The 8538-nt window shown below is 37.4% G+C and overlaps 1 protein-coding gene across 7 annotated transcripts in view; it reads right to left on the bottom strand.

The window, feature by feature from the left end:
• Positions 1 to 8538, bottom strand: part of CEP290 (centrosomal protein 290) — a 122584-nt gene that overhangs the window by 1472 nt on the left and 112574 nt on the right. For 6 of the 7 annotated variants that reach the window (XM_073327590.2, XM_073327592.2, XM_073327593.2 and 3 more), the window contains 6 exons: positions 8119 to 8241; positions 7481 to 7653; positions 6244 to 6385; positions 1966 to 2039; positions 1726 to 1829; positions 316 to 404 (listed from right to left, as the gene is read on the bottom strand). In XM_073327590.2, the coding sequence (XP_073183691.2) occupies positions 316 to 404; positions 1726 to 1829; positions 1966 to 2039; positions 6244 to 6385; positions 7481 to 7653; positions 8119 to 8241 (705 nt within the window). The remainder of the gene's footprint in view (positions 1 to 315; positions 405 to 1725; positions 1830 to 1965; positions 2040 to 6243; positions 6386 to 7480; positions 7654 to 8118; positions 8242 to 8538) is intronic. The other variant, XR_012156724.2, reaches the window with a different exon arrangement.

The raw sequence follows: 8538 nt of genomic DNA, 5'->3' as shown, positions 1-8538 counted from the left end.
GGCAAAGGAGTGGCAGTTACTGGCTACTGAAACATTTGGGGAGTGTGTGGGAGAGGCGGGGTGCAACAAGCTGGTAGAGTGGTTCAGTATTTTTAACAATGCCAATTTCCATCTGTCGTGCACTACATGCCTGAATCCATAAAGTAGGGTTGTACTACCAACTTGTTTTTGGAGAGTTTGTACTTTAAAAGTCATAAGTCTGGCCGTTATATAAGACCTCAACTCATGGGTGGATGTAATCTTGTTTCCTAGCTACCCATTAGTTCATAAGGTAAGTGAACAATATCACCGTGGTGGTATCCATACACTACTCACTGTAAGTTGCTGTTTTTCCAGATCTGAGGCTTGCAGCTGTGTCTGGAGATCTACTATATCTACCATTAACTTGTCAATTCTGCCTTTCTCTAAAAAAAATAATCATATGTTATGAAAAGCACAAACTAGATTACTAAATTCAAGATACTGCAAATCAATTAAAATGTTTAACCTATTCATAACTATTATATTTAATAAGCAATACATAGTGGAGAACATTAAACCCAGTTACCCAATCTTGCAATGTCAAAAAGTCATCCCCAACACTATTCTGGTAGCTCCATCTACTTCACAACATAAGCTCTCAATGAAAAATATTAAGTGGCTAGTCTTTGTTGTGAAGTAAATGTTTTGATTGACTGAGTGCGCTGCTATCCTAATGAGTCTGCCTGAAACATAGCTCTGAGAGGTTTGATATGCCCCATTTTTTAAAAATTAGGTCTTATTAACCTTCGTTCCTGGTAAGTTTAAAGACCAACGTTGTTAATTTCACTCTGACAGCTGAATGTTTCTGCTGAAAAAAAATTTTTTTTTTTTTAATCCAGTGTGGCTGGCAGTGCTAGACAGTTAAATACAGAAGAAAGCAATTATGTCATTTACTCCACTGCATTTTCAATCCACAGTGCTCCTACCACTTCTCTTGAGACTATTCCAAAACTAAATAGATTTTACCATTATTGAGTTTCTATACCTAATTGTTTTAAAATTTAATCCAGCGATTTCTAATTATACCACAGGCCTCAGAGTGAATCACGAAGGAAGGGCAGCAGCTGTAAGGAAGGGGGAGCTATGGTAAATGTTCTTTAGATGAAAGGTGCTTTTTAAAATTAATTTAATACCATAGTTCCACTGTTACGCGCCCATTCTTAGTCTCTGTCCTGACACTTGTCAGTGGTTACAAGTAGTACTAAGTAGCTGTAAACTTGCTAGTGGATAGCCTAAAACAGGATTTCTGGTAGCAGTTGTATAATACATATACCACTGAAAACATGCAAAACCAGTGTTGCAATAGTTGTCCAACAGTTATCTGCTTCTAGTGTGCACAGAATCCTGATGTGTGCATCAGGAAACTATGTACATGTTTTCAAAAAGAAAAGGTATTCTCTTCAGCAACTGCTGTTAACATAATCACAAAATTACCATAAAATATCCTTTTCTGAAGATAAAAATATATTTGTAAAGGATCTAGCTTTTCACAAGTATTTCTTTTACAACAGAGTACCTGCAGCTTTACATAGGTGCTCAAAGATTGAAGGCCTTATTGTGTTCTTACTTACACTAGTTTTACACTGGTGTAATCTAATTTACTGTTACGGAATTACTCCCAACTCTCACTAGTGTAGTAAATGAGAGCAGCTCCAGCCCAAATTACTGAAAAATCCTTATACTTTGGATACTGAAAATGGCTACCGGCTGCAGAGCCTTCGCTTGCATTGGTGCCTGTTTGATGTCGGTAAGCCTCCACCTGGTGAGCTAGTTTTGCTTTCTCCTTCTCCAGTTGATTACTGGTTAATCTGTAAGACAATTAATTTGAAATATTGTGAAGAGTAAAAATTGCTCTGGGTATTCATATCTAAGAACGTCTTATTCTCATTTCTGTACATAGTGGAGCGGGGGTTCATAGTTTAGGGATAATTCTTGGTACTTTACCTGAGAAGCTGAAGCTCTCTGGCAAGGCTTTGCTCCGTGCTAGCACCTTCAGGAAAGTGTTTGAGAAGCTCAATCTTAGGTTTAAAAGAAGTATAAGGAAAATGAGGACATTTTACATTTGAAAACAATACCTATAGTTACATTTACTAACTCAAAGCAACTCAACTTGAGAATACCATAGCTAAAGTAATACAGAGAAAGGAAAAACAGAAGCCTAGTAGCAGAGAGAATTGTAGTATTAATCTTAGAGAAAAGGTAAACTGAACTTTTAATTGGACAAACAAATAAATTGCAATATAAAAACTTTCAGATGCGCCTTTGTAGATGCTGGCAATTCCTATAAAGCATCTGAAGTTTTATATATAAGCCTACTATAGTAAATATGAATTAGTGCTTCAGCTGCCTTGTAGGAAGGAACAGAAAATACATAGTAATCTAGATAAAGATATACTAAGGTATTTATATGCATAAAGATGCAGATGGACACCTAGTGGGATTTACAAAAGTGTCAAAGTGAGTTAGGCCTAACCTCCTTAGGTGCTTTTTGAAAGTCCCACTAGGTGTCTGTCTGCATCTCTAGATGCCTAAATACCTTGAAGTTTGGCCCTAAGGACCTGATTATGTAAAAAAAAAAAATTTAAAAATTAAATTAAGGTAAAATATTTTAATCTCTATGAATTCCACTATTTTAAAGTATTAACTTTTGTATTGTTTGAAGGTGATCATAACTAACATCTTTTAAGCAATAAAAGCAGAGGACCTGATCATGTGATCCTTATTTTTGTTAGAAAAAATTACTCATGAGTAAAGGTTGTAGGATCAGGCCCATAGTCAGTAGTTGAGGAATTAGTGTCCTTTATCCTCACATACTATTCTCTCTGAGAGGTTTTGGGAGAAGGGAAGTGGTCAGGAGTCAGAAGGAGTTTTGAGCATTATCAAATATGGAAGAAAGCAAAGTAGAGCTGGCAGTGGATATGGGCAGCAATCAGTTAAAACAAGGCATTCAAAGAATCAGTCATATCAAACAGCACAATTGGCAAATCACCTAGATAAATGCAGTCAAATAATTAATTAGTTGAAAATATGGTAGTCAGTTGAACAATGGAAGATAAATGGGAAATTATCAGTTCAAATATAATCAGTCCAATAGGGGACTATACAGAGAAGTCAAGAATGCTGGGACAAAGTGGATGCACTCCCTTCAAGCTTTGATCCTGGATAGGCTAGATGCAGCTGAATGGAACCTTCCTGTGGCAGCCTGGGGCTTGCACAATATGGCCCTAGCAAGAGCTCTGACTGTGTGGCATGGCTCGCTAGTGGTGGCAGGTCAGAAAGAAGTAGGCTCATTGAGGTGACTACTATACTATTTGAGTGAGCCCTAAGATTCTCTTGGCATGGGAAGCCTGCAAGAGAGTAGGAGTGCTGGATACACTCACTGATCCAAAGAGACAGATACATCAAAGAGTTTCTCCTTTTCTTGAGATCCTTCAGACAGGATAAATAACAATTCTTTACTCTCAAAGTGCTGTTCGTCTGTAGATCTCAAGGTGCTTTACAAAGCAAGGCAAGTTGTATTATCTGAATTTTACAGAGGAGCAAACTGAAGTTTGGAGATAGAAAGTGACTTGCTCAAAATCTCACAGCAGGTAAGTGGTAAAGACAGGACGTGAACTCAGTTCTCTGGATTCAAGATAAGTCTACATTTACAGCATCATGTAGAGTATAGACACTGCACATGCAACTAGCATAGGTACAAATAGCAGTATTGATGGGGAGGTATGGATTAGGTGAGTAGAGTACCCTACATGCTTGAACTCCTACAGTATATATCCGGCCCATGAACTGAGGATATAAAATAAGGGACAGTGGTATCATAAGATCACCTCTCTCTCCTCCCCGACCTCTGAAGGCAACAAGAATGTTGGGGAAAAAAAAGACTGAACTGGGGAGACTGGTCCTAGTCTGAGCAGTATTAAGAACTGTGAACTGCTTATAGTGCCTAGTGGGTGAGATGAAACGGATTGATTCAACCAACCCTTGCTTAGTCTGATAAAGTTTAGGATTTAGAATGCGTGTTTACTTTTTATTTCTTAAGTATAAAGGTCAGAGATGGTTACGTAACACTTACAATCATTTAAAAATCTATCTTTCTGTAGTGAATCAACTTATTTTAATGTTTAATCTTAACCAGTGAGTTTGTCCTAAGCGCTTGGGGGTGTCTGCTGAGATTATAAAGGCTAGAGCATGTCCACTATCCTTTGATAAAATGGCAAACTAATTAATAAGCTTGCATTGTTCAAGAGGGTCTTGAGCAGTGTAACATTTCTGGGGTGCAAGGCTGCGTCTGGGGGGGAATTTGCTGATGTTTCCCTGTGTACAGTTCATGAGTGGCTTGGTGAGCACTCATGCAGTTTAGCTGGGTGTGTCTCTGCATTTTTTGGCTGAGTGATAGCACCTGGATGGGTTTGCTGCTTGTCACTAGCATAGCATTGGAAGAGACCGTCCTCTCTGAAGAGTTAAGGGGGTACGGGGTCCCACAGTTCCAGATTTTACCCTGAGGGTATGTCACAGATGTACAGCTACATGTATAGTACCTGTACTATATATTTCTGTAAGTGTAGGCATAGCCTCCGTCTTGTGTTCTATCCTTTGCATCACAGTGTATTCTTGACTGAAGTCACTGGAACATTTTGTCAGGAGCAGGGTATGAATGGAATGTTCAAAGGGAAGCATTTATACATGGGAATAGGTGGTGAGTTAGTACACTGTGGGGCCTAGCTCTCACACTACCTTACTATCAGGTTAAAACAACACAGAGCTTGGGGAATTTTGCCAGTTTCTCCCCAATGAACTAAGGCCCAAGAACGAGAATTCTGCGCAGATGGTATCTTTCAAGGATGAAATCGTCAACAGGGAGAGAGTTTAGAGGTAGTATTTTAATTAAGCAAAACTTTCAAATCAGTATTTCCTAAATAAAGCCTTTATCTTTCTGTGCTAGATATGTTATGAATACAGTGGTTTATATTTCAATTAGAATAGTTTTATTCCAGTTAGGACATTTTAATGAACATGCTCCTCAAATGAATTGTAATAGTCAATGATCTCATATACTTTTGCTTTTTGTACTGGGTATTTTAATCTATTGTTGCCTTGCCAAAGTGTTTATTCTTAATCTCGTCCACAATTTCTGTTCTGCTGATATAGAGTTATGTTTGATGAAGGACAGCTGCAAACGTTATTTGAGACACACAAATAAATTGCAAAGTGTCTTGCTCCAGATTGTTGATAAAAAATTGCAAAGTTTACATACAGATCTCTGCTGATTTTGCCCCAGCCCAGTGTTCAGATTACTGACACGTATTCAAAAACTATAGCAAAGAAGAAAATAGCACTTAAACTTTAAAAATTACTCAAAATAAGTCACAGCTCTATGCATTCTGACAAACTTTTGATTCCTCACATAGTGCTGGAGAAATGGCATATACACATTAAAACCAAGACAAGCCTGGGACTAATCTTGGCAAATACAGTCCTGGGGCTAATTACGCTGGGACATTTAAAAGAACTCTGTGTCAAGACTCGTGGGCCAAAAATTTGACCCAACTTTTTTTTTTTAAGATATGATTGAAAAATATAAATTAATAAAAACTTGACAATGTATTAAATACACTTATAAGCATCTTTAGGTGCTTCATATACAGAATATAACATTAAACAGTTACAAGTAAAATGATAAAATGTCAAACTGAAAGCCTTCCTCAGATACTGTGTGGGAGTCCACCCTCTGAACCAACCCCTGAAAGCAAAAATCTGAATAAGGAGACAGTTCTTGCACTATGCTCAGAAAGTCAAAGTCAACAAATAGCTTCTATTGAATGAGGTAGAAGGAAATTTTAAGGCATATTAAAACAACCATACCTACAGCTCAGCACTTATGAACAATACTACAGTGATAAATGTTTAGATGTGTATAGTGGAGGAAAATCTACCTCTGATTAACTCCATTTTAACATAAGTAAATCGGAAACAAAGTTGAGAGTTCATATCAGAAATTTAGGGTAAATTACATTATAGGGATTATCCCAATATTAAGCTTTATTAACCAAGGAAATTCACCATTAAGGTTAAATTTAAAAGAAATCCAAACATGCTTAAGTATGGAAATGTATAGTTAGGGTACGCAAATAATGAAACACACTATAACAACAAACCTATGGACGTGTACAAGGGAAGAAAAATCTGCCTTTTATTATTATAGATAGGCTACGTTTTACTCACCTGTTCCTTCAAGTCTTGTGTGTGTTTTTCAATGTTGTGTTCACGTTCTGTTGCCTTTTGCAGTAGCTGTTTAAGATCAGTAATGCTTTGATTTTTTTTAGCAACATCAGTTTCCAGTTCTTTCATTTTAGTTTCATACATCCTGAAAACAGGAAAGAAAATTAAGGCCATTCTGCAAATACTATGCCTAGTCCAGAAAATATTTTTTCCCCATCCTGCAAACCCGACACACAGTCCAAAGGACTATCGCAAAAACGAACCCTTTGTAAAACAAAGATGGTGACCCTAGTAGAAGCGTGCGTGTGTGCACTAAAAAGAGAATGTAGCTAAGCAGCAGGACAGGCTAGTCACACTGAGTATGTACGTATGGTCTCCAACAGGTACTTAGGGTGTACCCATCACCCTGTCTGTGCCACCGCAATTTCACTTTCCCATCCACTATAGGTAAAAGAATTGACTGGCTCCAGGCCCAACTGTTTACTGAAAACATTATCTGGGAAAGGTAGGCAGAAGGGTCTGTGTAAATTACCTTCTATCCACTCAAATCCTTTGTAGGATGCATGGGGTTCATCTACCATCATACTCCTGGTGTGGGGAAGGGGCTCCTCCCTCCTCTCAGACTATTGTTTTGTTATTTTGTGATGGTGTAATTTTGAAGCAGCATAACCCCTCTCTTTATACCTCTTCCCATTCACCATCACCACCAGAGTGCTATTAACAAGTCAAAGTCTGAGAAATTCAGGTCATAGACCTTTCAACACTTCTCTGGGTGACTGCTGTTTGATCAATTATGGAGGAATTTGCCTTCATGGTAGGATGCTAAGGAACTTGCTTATCATGCTTAGCAAATACCACAAAATTATTCTTCAAAGTCCAGTTACGATATTCTGTAATAGTACAGGGCAGAATCTGGAATGTAGTCCCCTCAGTTTAACAATCCAGCATTTTCAAGCTGCAAGGGAGGGTTCATTCTCAGAACAGGAGAAAGAGTTTCTGGAGCAGCAGAGACTAACAGGGTTTATGGACACATGACTGAGGACGCTACATGTCTGCTGGATCTGGGTTAGAAGTTTGTATATTGAACATATGTAATATAGTAAATTCATCAATGATTGCTATGAGGTCAGTAAGAAATGCTTTAGAAAAGGAACTGAGAACTATGATCATGAAAATATCATTCATTTAAAAATACTTAAAGAAAACAAATCATTTTGCCTGTTTCATTCTCAGTTCCTACCTTGTTACAACAATTGATTTCCAGCTTTTGCTGTCAGCTCCTTCGAGTTGTGGACCTCTGCTTTCAGCAAAGTTTAACCTCTTAACAGTGTCCTCCAGTTCCACAGTCAACTTCTCATTTATTATCTCTATGTTATTCTTTGCTATTCGTAGCTTCTCTGCAGTGTCAGCCTCCTGTTGTCCAATGAGGCACAAAATTATATACATTGTGGCGAAGTGCCTTCATGCTTCTTTTATCCAAAATACAGAACCTCACGCAGCATGGAACTCTATAAAATTACACTCAGAAATTGGATCTGTACTGATTCAGAAGGAAGAGTGCCACATACTAGATCATAAACACTATTTCCAATAGCATCTGGGTATTTCTTGGAGGTCTCCCATCCAAGACACTGACCTTAGTCAATTCTGCTTAGCCTTTGTGATCTAATAGGACTACAGCACAAATTGGTATGGTATCAAGAATATCATAAATACTATCTGTTATGTATTTAGGAAACCCATCAAAATAGTATCTGAGCGCGTACAGAACTGTAAATTCAATATTCAATATGTATACTTCCAGCCAAATTAAAAGAAAAGATGCTTAATATATCCAACAATTTCCTCAAATGGCTGGATGCTATCCTATAACCGTACTTTTTTCAGCTCTTTACGTAGTCTCTCATTTTCAGCAATGATTTTTTCCATGCCTCTGGTTTTTGATTCATAACGCATACTCAGCTGGCCACCCAGATGAAGTTTCATTTTTTCCATTTCAGACTAAATATTAAACAAAAAACAAAACAAAAATATGTATTTACACAACTTAGACTCTTTCGAGTTCTCATTTTGAATGTTACAGTTATCTAGCACATGCAGGTCCCAATTCAGCAAAGCACTTTAGCACGTTTATGTCTATATCTCAAATACATTAAAAGATATTTTGAATATCAAAATTTCCCTTAGAAATTTATCTCTGTCACAATAACTTGCATTACATTAAAATTCACATTTTGCTTTAGAAGTTACTCTATTCAGTTATTATTATGAAAGAATACAAAACATCGATTTTGTTTG

This window comes from Lepidochelys kempii, chromosome 1, assembly GCF_965140285.1.
Source record: "Lepidochelys kempii isolate rLepKem1 chromosome 1, rLepKem1.hap1, whole genome shotgun sequence".
Classification (NCBI taxonomy): Eukaryota; Metazoa; Chordata; order Testudines; family Cheloniidae; genus Lepidochelys; species Lepidochelys kempii.
Note: the sequence above shows the minus strand (reverse complement) of the source record. Positions and strands in the feature narration are given on the sequence as shown.